The following is a 15,283-nucleotide window of genomic DNA, read 5'->3' as shown; positions in this document are numbered from 1 at the left end:
CCGGCCGACTGGCGCAGCGGGCGATTCCCACAACTGGAAAATGTTTGTGTGATGAGCATTAAGTGTTTTTCAGTGTCTGGGTGTTTATATGTATTTTCTAAGTATTTATGTATATATAATTCATAAAAATATTCATCAGTAATCTTAGTACCCATAACACAAGCTACGCTTACTTTGGGGCTAGGTGGCGATGTCGTAGTATATTTATTTATTTATTCATTATTTAATGGACGTCACAAGGACGACAGTCTTTTGTAAAATTCCACAATCAAAGGTTGCTCGGTTTATAGGCTTAGGAAAACCATAGCTTATAAACAGAGCGACGACCTGTGAATTTAAGCAGGTGAACCCGGGTTCGACCACGGGCAATTTGGGGATTTATAATTTCTGAATTGTCTCTGGTCTGGTCTGGTGGGAGGCTTTGGCCGTGGCTTACACCCTACCGACAAAGACGTGCCGCTGAGCGATTTAGTGTTCCGGTGTCATTTCGCGTAGAAACCGATTATTATGACTACCATACTCCCTAACAGGATAAGCCTGCTACCGTCTTAGATTGCGTCATCCCTTACAACCAGCGCGGCTAGCATGGGCAGGGGACAATTATATCCCCGGGGGAAGGGAACTTTAGCAACTCTCGACGCACCAGTAGAAATATTGTCCAAATAATATATGTGTAATAATAAACGGGGGTAAACTTATCCTATTCCATGTTCCCGTGCAGCAGGTGGACACCTTAATTATATCCCTTGTCAGAGGATAAAGTCGGGGGATATAATTTTTGTCTCCTGCCTGTGCTAGCCCTGCTATAGTCGTAAAAATGTAATACCTAGGCCCGTTTTGACATTTGTGCAAGACCATAGAATGTAACTTGGAACGAAACTGAAAGAAACAATAAAATAAAAATCAATTAAATACAGTGTTTTAAAAAATACGTAAATTTTTTTGGGACGTTATATAATATGAAAGAATATATCGCGAGTATTCTTTTTGCGCTTACTTTATAGTAGCATGCAATTTATAATTGTTGCGAATCGTTCCGAAAACAGTTACGTTCTCAGTCTTTTTTTTTTTATACTAGAGCTGTAACCTCATTTTTACTGAATATCGAAATTAAATATTGTGTAGTTATCTTTACTGCAAAGAATGAGCTTGGTTCTCAAAATGGGTTCTAAATAATGAGTCTGAGTTGATGTATGTCAGATACAAGCGGCACATGACTGAAGCGTCCCCGCGCGCACTGCGCAGTTTTTCGTTCCTCATCTTGTAAAGTTGACTGTGCGCTCGTTTAAGTTTGATTTACATTGTTTACTAGTACGTTATCTATGGCTCTTCTATTTTAGACATTAATTTAAACATAGTGATTTGACTCGATTTTTGTGTTTGTTGTTATGTAGTACTAACTCTGTTTCAACATGTTGAAAAGTGGACGTATAATCAACAGCCAGTCACGCGTATTGGTTGTGAAGTTAAAGGAATACTTTGAACGAACGAACACTTTACAATACATAATAATATCAATCAAGTACTGATACAAACTTGAATTGATTTATCGTGAGTATCGAGTCCCGAGTCTTATGGTTCCATAACTAGTTACGTCGCGATGACAAATGTCAAAACGGACTTATTACATTTTTACAACTATAGTGAGATTGAAGGGCTAACTTGTAGTCGAATAAAAAAAAAGGCATGTAAGAAACGCGTCCAGCAAGTTGATCCCATCCATGTGTCCGTCAACCTGAGGCGTAGTAGTTAGGCCTCTGAAGACCGGAACACAGCATTGCAACAATTTTGCTTAGTGGCAGAAATAAGCATGGTGTTAATACTTCCTCTGTCACAAATAGCTCTACTGCTACTTAAACAATTATCATACAATTCATGAATATCTTTATGACAAGGTTGCTACGAGCAGTCAGATCCGCTCTCATTTCCCGCAAGATAGACAATGTTAGCAAAGAGCAACTGCTGAAAGTCCTGCCGACTTCTTCTTAATAGAAGCTGTCTTCCGAACCGATGGTTAAATCACTACAATATATAATACTAAAAAACGTGTGTGTACTTATGTATATATATTTTCTACGTTTGTAGAGAAAACGACAATAGAAAAAAGGTATTTAATACATTGAAAAACTAAAATATCTACTATAGCTAACTTGACGGTGTCGGTTTTTTGAGACGATTTGCGCTCGCCATATATTCTCCTCTCATTCGGTTTCGCAGTTAAATTCGTGTAACCAATTGTGTTCATTTCGTTACATCGTATAATTTCAATCCTTTTTCAATTTTTGGTAACGCAGCATAAGAAGTATGACTTCAGTAATATTTATAAAGAATTTTATTTCAAATAGGCCTATATTTAAAACAAAATTCTGAATGTTTTTGTTTTGATACTTAATTGAAGCTCTTCACAAAAACTATATGGCCCTACTCAGGAATCGAACCATGCATTTCGGGGTTCACATTGGCACATTCTAAGGCTAACGAGACTAGTTCTTAATCCCAAAAAGAGCGACACCGAAAGGCTAAAGGTAAAGCAAAGCAAAAAGTTATCTACTAAATACGTCAGGACCTACTCGTATATAACTGTACAGCGATGTATTTTATGACACATCCAAATGTATGACAATGCCAGGTAATTAATGATATTAATGATTACTATCAGAGTTCAACGATTAGAATAGCACTTCCAATGCCAATATCTATTGATAAGATAACTTTAAAACGCATTAAAAATAAAATCATTTCTATTGTCTGTTTTGCTACTGGTTTATCTATAGCATCTAGTCTTTCTGAAATCTAATATCAGAAGTTATAACCCCTGGGATAAAGTTTAAATTTATTCATCATCTGACCATATGTAACACTGCCTGCAGCTATTCTTACCGCGAACAAAGTTAAAAACACGTTAATACTAGTCTGTAAAGTTATTAGTAGCACCACAAGCCACTCTCGTTATATGCTTACTTCATAATCGAGCTTTTATAAAAACAATCTAAAAAACTCTTATGGCCAATTAGAGTAAAATATTTCTATATAGTTAACATACCACGTTAATATTCACGGATCAGTTGCATGGATCGTGGTCCCGTCGTGACCACGATCCATGCAACTGGGTCGAAATATCAACAAATCCAAAATATTATCGTTGTATGTACCCGTTGAACTATATTTAAGAAATGTTGATTAAACACGAAAATCTTAGTTTAAAATCTTTAATTAGAGTAAAATATTAAGTAATAATAAGTCATAATAAACAAATACAACGATTACCTATTTGTTATTCCATCCTTTTACTCAATATCTGTGCTTTTTTTTTTATTTATTTATAAAATAAAACAAACACATCTAAATGTTTAGTATAAAAGCACCGAAAAAACCGCAGAGGTTGTCCTCGGCGCCTATCTGCAACGATTACCTTAGGTGAGAGACGAGAGTAACGTGAACCTTAGGTGTTTAATTAGAAAGAATGAAAAAACAGCTGTCGGAAAAACATACTGCTACATTGTAGAACGATAGGAACGAGCTAAGCGTGTAAGTTTTGATCATCATCATATCAACCGATAGACGTCTACTGCTAGACATAGGTCTTTTGTAGGGAGTTCCAAATTTCACGGTTTTGTGCCGCTACCTGCGACGCGCCTAATGTCGTCCGTCCACCTCGTTGGGGGTCGGCCAACGCTGCGTTTACCAGTGCGGGGCTGCCATTCCAGCACCTTGAGACCCCAACGTCCATCCCTCCTCCGAACTATGTGCCTCGCCCATTGCCACTTCAGCTTCGCGACTCGTTGAGCTATGGCGGTAGCTCTGGTTCTTCTACGGATCTCTACATTTCTGATTTGATCACGTAGAGATACTCCGAGCATAGCTCTCTTCATGGCCCGCTGAGTGACTCTGAGCCTTCTTATGAGGCCCATAGTTAGCGACCATGTTTAGGGGCCATAGGTCATCACTGGCACACGCACTGTTCGAAGACTTTGGTCTTCAGGCACTGAGGGATTTTAGACGAAAAGATGTCCCGAAGCTTCCCGAAGGAAGAAAAAAAAAGGTGATCTTTAAAAGTAGTAAGAACTAAAATAAATAGACAAAAACAATATGAGATACAAAAGAGTCAGCCAACTAACTTAGCTTAAAAATATTCTTTCAGTTTGCGCTTAATGTATTTAATTTTTGCTTTTTGGATCAATGTTAAAGGTAGTTCGTTCATGAATCGCGGAAGCCAAAAGGCGCTACTTGTAACATCTAGTGCTGCTACAATCCTTCCCAGCGTGGTGATGATGTGTAAACCGTCCATTACCCTCCTTGCCTTTAGTCAGTCAGCGGACTGTTATAAAATTCAAAATTCAAAAAAAAAAAAAATAGGCTATTGATGATTGATGATATTCAATCCCAAAAGATTTCAGCTCAAATCAGCGTTAGCCTTATAAGAAGAAAAATATAAAGTTTGAGCATGAACTAGAAATCAAAGTTTTGTATTATAGGTAAGTATTAGATTAAATAGTCCTTTAATCGATATTATAATGAGCCATTATCTCGCAATCTTATCGACCTGTGTTCGTCATATCGGGGAAATTATATTTCAGTTGTGTTTCAGTGCTGTTGGGAAATACCGAAATTAAGATACATTCTTGTACGGTTTATTGTTAGTGCTTCATAATTTCATATAAAGTTTAATAAATAGGAAACGTTTCAGTTTAAAGTGCTTGCAGTCGTTTGCACAGGGTTCTTGATCCAGGTAGGCAGCAAAAAAAACAAAATAGCAGACTTTTCAAAATTCGATTTCAAAGTAAAAACGTTAGTTTTTTTCTTAATTACCAATATTGGATGGAAGCAGGCGTTACTTTGCGGAAATCCATGATATACCATGAAAATGAAGCTTAATCTGCTAAACTTCGCGAAAAGCAGGAGAATCTGTATGGTATAATTTATAATTTCTTAGATCCACACCAAACAGATCTTCGGCAATGTACCCTCTACGTACGTTTCGCTCCGAAACCGGATCATCCAATACAATGAATGTTTATTCAAGAAATTATAAATTACCATATAGAGTCTCCTGCTTTTCGCGGAGTATAGCAAATTAAGCTTTATTTTCATGGTTCTTCATTACCCTTGTAGTCAAAACTGTCTCACGGCTTTTGAACACTTATGGAATGCACGCCCTGCATAATTGCGGTGGGTTTTGATTAATATAAGCAAAAGAGAGTCATTAAATGGATATCCTCCTCCTATAGGAGTATATATAAAATATAACTCAGATGAAACTACATAGTTTATCATATAAAATATAACACAGGCGAAACTACATTGTTAATAGCACCGAAGCCATGTTGCCTGTTTATCGGTTTTTTACCGGATATACTTCTGTGAGTGTGCTCAGGAACTTCACAATCTTGTTCCTCCGTCCCCGTTCTACCACAGAACAGCGAGACGCCGTGAGTGGTGGCATCCTTATGTAGTTGATATTCTATCAACATATACAAAACGTTTTTATCCACGTTTCTGATACGTACCTCTAGGATGTGGAACGCCCTCCCGGCAACTGTGTTTCCTGCCACTTATAAATTTAGTACCTTCTAGGCAAGAGTGAATAGCCTTTTCCTAGGCAAGCGTGCTCCAACCTTGACCTCATCATTGCTTTCTAACGGGCATAATTGTCGACAAGCGCTGGCCTATCGTTGATTAAAAGAAAAATAAGGTAGGCAATGCTTTTCTTGCATATATGAAGTGCACGCCACGTCTGCTCAAATAGATAGATATTCTTTGTTCAGGAATTCCTAGAGCTGTCAATAGTATGCCCGTTTGTGGAGTGTTCTGTTAAGTGGACACACTTAGAAGATGACAAATTCTGTTTTGATTACTTTTCGTAATTGGTTGATTTATATCACAACAGGAAGTGAACATGCAAAATGGGAGAGCGATTAGGTGAAATGATCCTGATTGCATTTATTATTGGAATTCCATTGGCGGCAGCGCAAGGTAAGAAATATAAAAATCCCACGTAGTTATTATTTAAGCGTATTATGTAAGCGTTTACGTAGTTAGTACCGATATTCGCAAGCTAACTACGTCACATTCGGTTAAAAGCTGTGATGAACTAGTGGGTAATGCTTCGCTTTCGAGAGGAACGACCTCGATCCCTGCACGCACCGCTACTAACTATGCGCGTTTTAAGCTATGTGCGTTTTAATGAATAGAAAATCATTTGTTTTAACAGCAAAGGAAAATATCGCGAGAAAACTTGCGTAACTGGGAGGTCGCTTTTTTTAATCTACCTATGCGCATTTGGCCGGCGTGGTGGAATGTTTCTAAAGCCCCTTCATTCTATGAGAAGACACGACAAGATTTTAAATTTCTTACATGAATATAATCTGTAATTGAAACACATTCGGGTTTATCCGTACACCATGGGCCGGTAAAGGCTAATGATGGCATAACGATGACAATCCGCATTAGGTCAGTGTGGTTGAATGTGTCCTAAACACTTTTAATTCAGTGAGGAGACAAGATCAAAAAAATATATATACATTTTAAATTTACATGAATATAATCTGTAATGAAAACACATTCGGGTTTATCCGTACCGAGTGGGCCGGTAAAGGCCCGATAAAGATGAAGTCATTTCGTAATCGTGAGAGGGTTTAGAGGATAGGAACACTACGCTGCTTCAATACGTTATGCAGATTGGTGTGCTTAAACGATTATACATATTGGTGTTAATAACCGGGTCGGACGACGGCTTACTAGCTAAGATCAGATACAATTTGGTGTACCTATAAGTATGAGCGTATATGCTTACGTCTTTATTTTTTTCTCTCATTTCCTAAAAAAGCAGCAAAATTTAGGTATACATATTTATTGCCGCACCAACCCGTTCCTTATAACAACTACTTTCGCCAAAGGTTGTCTGGGAGAGATCGCTTTAGCAATAAGACCGCATTTGCACACCTAAACTAGTTATTTATTATTTTATTTTTTATCTATTGTGTTTCTATTTTGTTTTTGCGTGTGAAATAAATAATTTAATAATAATAATAAAGCACGTGCAGAAGTCTTTTAAATATTAAAATAAGTTCATGAAACATTTAATTGAAAATCCAAAATTTATTTATTTCAAGTAGGCCTAATGTATAAGCACTGAAACGACAAGGCAGTCTGTTTGTAGTGACTCTATCACCGATTCGGAAGGCAGATTCTACTGAGAAGAGTAGGCAAGAAACTCAGCAGATTGCTCTTTTTCAACATAATTTTACAGGTGAGAACGGAGCGGCCTGGTTCCAAGCAGCCTTGTCGAATTCATCAATCGTGTAGTAACCGCGATTAATTAAACTGTCTGTTTTTTTGTTTGTAACCAAATATCACACGACATTACACTATGGAAGTATGCAAAATAAACAAGCCTAGCGTTTTTAACATCTGTAAACTGTCTTACTTTCCTGGCATAAGCAGCATTAAAGATGATATATAGTTTCTGCGCTGAATATTTAGATTTGGTCAATCATCTAAAGATTATTTCTTTATTGTTATGAATTTTATCAACAAAAGGAATTTGTATACGTCTTATCAGTTCTTTCATTTTAAAATGGATCTCATGTTATGATTGTGAATACTTAATTCGCAGAATTCGTTGATAGGACGTTTTTTAAACGAAGTCAAATAAAACTTATACCTACTATTACTGCCAATTGGAAGGACATTCTTCGTCTAACTAGTCGCTACAAAAAGACTGACATGACGTTTCAAAAATGAACCCCTACTGAAAAAAAAGAATTAGAATTATGAGTTTGAATTATGTGTGCAAATTCTCTCGCGATGTAGCAAGGAAATGAAAGCAACGATGATTAAAGCCTATTGTCATACATTCTACACGGGAACCCTGTGGGTTAACTAATCCCAAGCGGCAATGAATACCTTGCGTGTTCTGTATAAAAATGGGTTCAGGATACGGTTGGGCTCGCCGCGGTTCTGCCCGACGTCAGAGATGTTCGCTCCTGAGCGATGATTTTTATAGCATCATGGGGGAAAAAAGGTTATGTACTGCTATCCCCCTAACAGGTTAGCCTACTATCATCTTACATTTCCTCATTACTTACCATCCAGGTCAGATTATAGTCGAGGGCTAACTTGTAGTGGAATAAAAAAAATATCTTGGGCCATCTTGCGTGAGTAGCTCGGAATAGTTTCGTACGACTTACGTCAAAATGCATGCAATCTCCGAATTTTAGATTTAATTATATTATGGTCATAAACACTTACTAGTACCGTGTAGAAACAAGATTTAGAGGTATGGGTTCACTGGATTTGTTTACAGACTTTTTAATTAAACCAATCGTGGTTTAGGCACCTACCTACGTGTATCTGGCAGTTTAAATCGTGTTATTTTTTTTTCAGATTTGAATTTAGAAAGATGCTCTTGGATGACCGCGATACCGAGAGAATCCATGCCCGACTTGCCCGAACAAAATTTTGATGGTAATTATTAAAGCGTCAAGTTATGCGATACTTTTTAATGTAACGTTGACTAAACTTTTGGTTTGGAGGGTTTGTAGTTTGGGTGCACGAAAAAAATATTTTGAGTTGTATGTAATGTAATGTATTCAGTATTGTTAAACCTTAAATGAGGGGTTTGCTGCTATCCGCTGTGGAGTTCTGTCCTCTATCTCCAATCACATTCATCATCATTTGAAAAAACCGCAAAAAGTGAATTCATTCATGAGTTTCAGCGTGATATAGACATGCCATGATACAGACAGACACACACGAAAGAAAATAATTACAGTATTGGCTGAGAAAAAATCAAAATTTTTTTTTTTTTAATATCTTCAATGAAATTGACCCATGTGCCCTGCGGCTTCGCCCGCGTTTAATACGGGTTGCTGTGTACTATAAGTCGAAGCGCTAGGTAAGCAAAGTTGACCCGTTACAGTTTTACTATAAGTAGGTAGATAGATATCTTTATATATATATTTCTTGTGTGCGTGTGTATGTCACTGAACTCCTCCTAAACGCCTGGGCCGATTTGAATGATTTTTTTGGTATGCGTTTGGGTGGCACCTCGGATGGTTTAGATTCAAAAATCAGCCCGACAGATGGCGCTCGGGTCCGCTAGTAGATTATAGAATTGTTTTATGTGTGTAGTTTGGTTTATGTATTCTTATGCAGTTATTCGTATGTACGAGTATGTTTTTAATAGTGACCTAACCTAAACTAACCTAACCTTCTTTGCTTATTAGTTTTCGTAATCATAAAGCCGCATTTTGTATTCTACTATTTGAAGGGTCTGCCTAACATGTTGTGGACAGTGGAGTAGGTACAAGTATTGTTGTCTCGACCCAGAAGTCGAACCCAGGTTGTCCAACCAGGCATTTATGTTTTTTTGTGATGACGGGAGTAAAGAATGCGGTTGTCACCCTGCTCTTCCCGCGAGTGTCGTACGACGCGACTAAGGGAATATAACGGAAAACGGTCAACACGTCTACCAAGCATGAGGTGATAATGGGAAAACCTATTGGGAGAGGTCAAGCAGTTGTTGTAGCTATTGATGGTGGTGAACGCAGGTTTGTCATGGAGCGAGAGGCCTTTCCTGCCAGTGGGGTCCACTCGCGAGGACGTCTGCATGGACCAGTACTTCAGCGCTGCGGCCACTCAGCTCGTCCTGATGGACGAGGAGATCCAGGAAGACGTTGCCATTGCCAAACTCAACTATAAAGGTGAGTGTCTTCAAAAGTACATAAATAGTCCCTAGAGAAGTCAAGGTAGACAGTTACTTTGATTTCCTTTTTTTTTTTTTCTTTTTATCCCTACTAATATTATAAACTAGCTGTCCCGGCGAACTTCGTACCGTGGATCATTTTTTTTTTTTTTAATGTTGTATTTTAATTTAAATTTTAATACTTATTATCCTATTCCGGTCTAAGAGGAATCCAAAAAATCAAATATCATAAAAATTGGTCCAGCCGTTCTTGAGTTATAAATGGTGTAACCAACACAACTTTCTTTTATATATATAGATGTGAATGTAAGTTTTTTTGTTACGCTTTAACGCAAAAACTACTGAACCGATCATCATGAAACTTTGGAAACATATTCTTGGAGGACATATAAGTAATATAGGATACTTTTTATCCCGACATTAAGCTCAGTTCCTTTGGGAGAGGTGATGAAAAAGTTTGACGATTTTACACAAGGACTGTATAAAAAATGTTAGAAATGTTCTTCGTTAACCTTTAGCATATAAATCAACTAACAATGCGATTTTGATTCGTCCTATAACGATTACTATTTTTTGTAAGTGATTGGAGGAGCTGAGACTGGTCAGACAGTTCTTTTCAGATATTGTTTATGCGAATAGATTTTTTTTTATATAAGAATACACAACTTAAATATTTCAGTACAACTACACCTTAATTTTAATGTCCATGTGTCTCAAAAAACAAAAACAAACGCAGTCGAAGTCGCGGGCAACAGCTAGTATAGTAATAATTGACGGGCCAAGCAGATGGCCCACCTGATGGTAAGTGGAAAACGGTTGCCTATAAACGAGGGCATGCAAGGAGCACGTCCTGCAATATGCCGTCCTACTCGTATGTCCATTAATTTGAGGGGAAAGGAATTAAGCTTCAGACGTTTCAACTTGGTACACCCTTCATGTTTGAATTCCAGGTACTGCAGAACCTAACATCGAGCGGATGCTGTCGGGTTCGTTCAGAATGCTGGGCCCGGCGCTGCGGAACGAGAGTGACGAATGGTTCCTGTACATCACCGAAAGGTATGCTCACTCTCATATTGGCAAGCGATTCTTTGGCTAAGTCCCACAGCTCTCAAGTTAATCATACAGATTTCCGCAAAAAGTAGGAGAATCTGTATGGTGTAATTTATAAGTTCTTTACAATTATTCATTGTAAAGTTAACATCTCCTGAGGATGCCCCTGTTTCGGAGAGAAACGTGCGTAGATGGTACATTGTCGAAGATCTGTTTGGTGTGGAGTAAAAAGAATAATGAAATTATAAACTAAAGCTACGGCTCTTTACTTACCTACTGACAAAGACGTGCTGCTAAGCGATTTAGCGAAGACGTCATGCAGAAACCCATTAGGAGTATGGGCTTCGTACTTTGAACTGCATCATCACTTTCGGTCATGTGAGATTGCAGTCAAGGGCTAACTTGTAGTTAAATAAAACATATAAAAAATAAGACTGCTTATTACGAAGGATAACATTTTTTAAAACTCTGATATTTGTACAGACAAGATTACGAGACTCCTGGCATGCAGCTGTACATGCTGGACATCAGCGTGCCCGGGGAGACCCTCGTGGGCAGAGTCACGCTGCAAATAGTCAATATCGACGACAACGCGCCGGTCATCCGCCTGCTGGACTCCTGCGTCGTGCCAGTGAGTATCTCGGGCTATCCAGTACGTATAGCATGGGCAGCAGATATTTTTCTCCCCGCGAAAAAGAAAATATTTTATCATCTCTCACAGTTTTATCAACCTCCAATACTCGGGAGGTTGATAAAACTGTGAGAGAGTACTTTATATTGTATAAACCGAATAATATACGGGTTATACAATATAAAATACTCAAGTGGTGTTGGAACCCCCCATTGTGGCATAGATGAGAAAAACAGATCACAGACCTTCCTTTTGGGTATTCAACTTTATATATTATATTATTCAACTCGCTGGTATTGTTTTTCCGCCTAATATTTACTGTTCAGAATTAAAGAAGTCAAAATATAGTTTTTTTTTAAAGAGATCACTTTAATTACTGATTGATTTGGGTAACCAAATAGGAAAGCATGAATATCAGCAGAACATAGCAAAGTTAAGGTGGCAAGGTGGCAAGTGGTGGTTAAGGTTAATACTAAAAAAATACTTTAAAAGATCCATTGAAATGATAATATTAATTTCTAAAAGTATTTTGAAGAAAACGTACAACTGAAGAAAGTTCACTTCAAAAATTTGTGTAATACATTAAAAAAATTGAGATGTTTTTATTTATTTCATTTAAACTAGTATGATAGTTTCCTTCCTCTTATTATAATTTATTATTTAATATAAAATACATTAAAATTAATGACATTTTTATTATATTCAGCTGACATATTTTGATTATATTGATTTTGTTTATTTTGATGTTTTTTTGAGTTATTTCATAAATGAATTTAAATTAAGATTTACATGTCATGCATTATGACTTCACATGTATACCTACAATGTTTTATGCAAACAAAATCATTTGAATATGAATTTGAATTTCCCCTCGATTTCAGGAATTGGGAAGCCTTGGTCTAACGAACTGTGTATACGAAGTGAGTGATGCAGATGGAAGGATCAGCACCAGCAATATGACCTTCAGTATCGAAAGCTATCGCAACGATGACGAGATCTTCTTCATCCAGGGCGACAATATCCCCAATGAGTGGATGAAGATGACCATGACCCTCGGGCTCAACAAATCCTTGGATTTCACAGTTAATGTTTTACACATCTTCAGAGTTACCGCATTTGTGAGTTCTATTTTTTTTTTATTCACTCATAAATAGAACCATAATTCTTCTGATAGTGAGAGTGTTTGTCGTAGAACTCAGTTTAACAAGCCCATTAAAATAAAGTTTAAACGATAATAAAAAATCAAGCAAAGCCTAAACGCAAGAGTTTTATGTATTCCTAAAAAGCCAAAAACAGAACGCTTTTAATATAATAACTATCCAAAAATGTAATTAAATTTGCAAAAATAATGTTTTTTCTATTGTTAGTGTCGTTTTCTCTACAAACGTCGAATAAAGCGAAAGATAATTTTTTTTAAAAATAATTTAATCTTGCTACGCCAAAGAAGTAAAGCTTCTAACGCGTCTGAACTTCGAATCCTTAGTTTTCCTGGGATAAAAAGTCGCCTATCTCCGTCTTTACAATGCCTTTAACTCTATGCCATTGCCATTTCAAGGTGATCAAATATTGATATTTTGGTTATTTATTTTGAATGGTTATTTATGGCGTAAACTAAGGACAAACAAACACACTTTCGCATTTATAATATTAGCATGGATTCCTCAGGATTCGCTGCCAAACAATCACACGGTGAGCATCATGGTGCAAGTGGAGAACGTGGACCACCGGCCGCCGCGTTGGGTGGAGATCTTTGCCGTGGAACAGTTCGACGAGAAGATGGCCAAGAATTTCACAGTGAGGGCAATAGACGCAGACACCGGCATCAACGGAGCCATCCATTATAGACTAGAAGCTGCAGAAGGTATACCTTTCTGATCATTTCTACAACGAATAATCAAAATTCCCTTTTCGAATTTTTTCAACAAAACCCTCAAAATCCGATAACGCACTGAAGCTGCAATGTTTATGGGCGGAGGTTATCATTTAATTTTGTTTTGATCGCTACTAGAGACAAGGCTAACTAAAATGGTGGGGTACTAGAATCAATTTTGGTAAACGCACCAAACAACAATCCATATCATCGTATCAACTATCATTTTGGACTCGTTCGTCACGTTCCTATTTTTAACCCCCGACGCAAAGACGACGAGTTTCTATAACTTTTAAGTGTCTGTGTGTGCATGTGTCTGTGGCATCGTATTTCCTGAATCGAATGAACCGATTTTTATTTTGTTTAAAAAGTCAATTAGTCGGGACTGTTATAAGCTATGTTTGATGAAAATCGGTCCAACATGGCCGCTGCCACAACATGGCGGCTATCATATTTTTCCACAACTGCCTCGAGTTGGTACCAAATGAAACGGCTTGACTAATAGAATACTATTAACTATGACAAATTTTTAAATCCAAAATGACCGCAACCACAAAATGATAGGTATCAAACGTAGGCGGGTTTTTTTTAATTTCAAATTTATAAGGAATTCAAATATTGGGTTGTTCGGAAAGTCATTTCGTTTTTTTTGGGGAACATGAAAGACAGTTTTCGTATAATGAATAAATATTTTATTAAATTATATATTGGCACAGTTGAATTCGACAAATTTAACCTCTCACCGATCTCTCGTGTGGTGATTCGCCGATTTGCATCAACTAATGCCTTTATCGCATCTTTGTCAGCTTCGACCGGCCTTCCAGACCGTGGTGCATCTTCGACATCAAAATTGCCGGATCGAAATTTTGCAAACCAGTTCTGGCACTGGCGTACTGTTAACACGCCTTCTCCATACACATCCGTCAATTTTTTTCTCGCTTTGACAGCATTTTTACCTTTTCTGAAGTTAAAAAGTAAAATATGACGAAAATGCTGCTTATTGCTCTCCATATTTAAAAGGGCACCAACCAAAAACTACTGGGTAGAATTAATAGAACTTTTTCACACACAAGCCTTGCAATATCAGCTCTCAAGACATATAATGGTTATGGGGCTTAAGTGTGAAGTTAGTTTCGAAAAAACGTAATTAAGTCCTCTGGCGGGAAAAAACGAAATGACTTTCCGAACAACCTAATACTTTATAAATAAAATTTACATTAATTATATCCCTATGATTTCATCTTTATCGACAGGATTGTAACTTGTAATTGAGGAATTTGATAATATGCCTTAAATTCATATTATATACTATAACCACAAAAGATGCCCTTACAATTTTCTTATTGTACTCTCTTTTTTTTTTACTCTAAAAAAACGAAAAGAGGAATATGTCATTCATAATAATTTTACTGTCGACAAAGTCTTGCCCTCGTACTGGAACTTTAACTAGCTTTGAGGTAATATTATACTATATTTGAACTTGCAGAAGACAAAGAATTCTTTTCAATCGAGACAATATCTGGGGGCCAAGACGGCGCAATATTCCAAGTGGAACCAATCGACAGAGATAAGTTGGAACGGGAAATATTCCGCGTGACGCTCATAGCCTACAAGGCCAACAATGAGAGCAACATCACACCCATCGATGTGGTCATCATCATCAATGATATTAACGACCAGGCGCCTCTGCCAATCTACGAAGAGTACACCATCAGTATCCCTGAAGAAACTCCTCAAACATTGAACTTCGATACGGAATTTGGATTTCATGACAGAGACACAGTAAGCCAAATTCCAGTTTTGTACAGTCCATTGATATTAATACCTTTAGTTACACGAAATGTTTGAACGGAATTAGAAGTTACTAGAATACCAAGCTGTAAGAGAAGGGAGGAGATAATAAGCCGTTTCTGAAATTTTGTAACAAAATATCTGAATAACAGATAATTAATAATATAATAAGAAATTATTTCGTGCTCTGTTAATAGAGTTCTGTAGTGAAAAGAGTTTAATAGTGCTTCTGGAC

At 37.2% G+C, this 15,283-nt stretch overlaps 1 protein-coding gene across 2 annotated transcripts in view; it reads left to right on the top strand.

Annotated features, from left to right (window-relative positions):
- The first annotated feature begins 4,593 nt into the window (after positions 1-4,593).
- LOC120627159 (protocadherin-16-like) overlaps positions 4,594-15,283 on the top strand; it is a 33,514-nt gene continuing 22,824 nt past the window's right edge. The window contains exons 1-9 of one of the 2 annotated variants that reach the window (XM_039895033.1): positions 4,594-4,729; positions 5,888-5,973; positions 8,386-8,466; positions 9,552-9,704; positions 10,657-10,762; positions 11,240-11,387; positions 12,269-12,505; positions 13,053-13,248; positions 14,744-15,039. In XM_039895033.1, coding sequence (XP_039750967.1) covers positions 5,904-5,973; positions 8,386-8,466; positions 9,552-9,704; positions 10,657-10,762; positions 11,240-11,387; positions 12,269-12,505; positions 13,053-13,248; positions 14,744-15,039 — 1,287 coding nt within the window. In that variant the 5' untranslated portion in view covers positions 4,594-4,729; positions 5,888-5,903. The remainder of the gene's footprint in view (positions 4,730-5,887; positions 5,974-8,385; positions 8,467-9,551; positions 9,705-10,656; positions 10,763-11,239; positions 11,388-12,268; positions 12,506-13,052; positions 13,249-14,743; positions 15,040-15,283) is intronic. The other variant, XM_039895034.1, reaches the window with a different exon arrangement.

The sequence above is a fragment of the Pararge aegeria genome, chromosome 10 (assembly GCF_905163445.1).
Source record: "Pararge aegeria chromosome 10, ilParAegt1.1, whole genome shotgun sequence".
Taxonomy (NCBI): domain Eukaryota; kingdom Metazoa; phylum Arthropoda; class Insecta; order Lepidoptera; family Nymphalidae; genus Pararge; species Pararge aegeria.
This window is presented reverse-complemented; position numbering and strand designations above follow the sequence as displayed.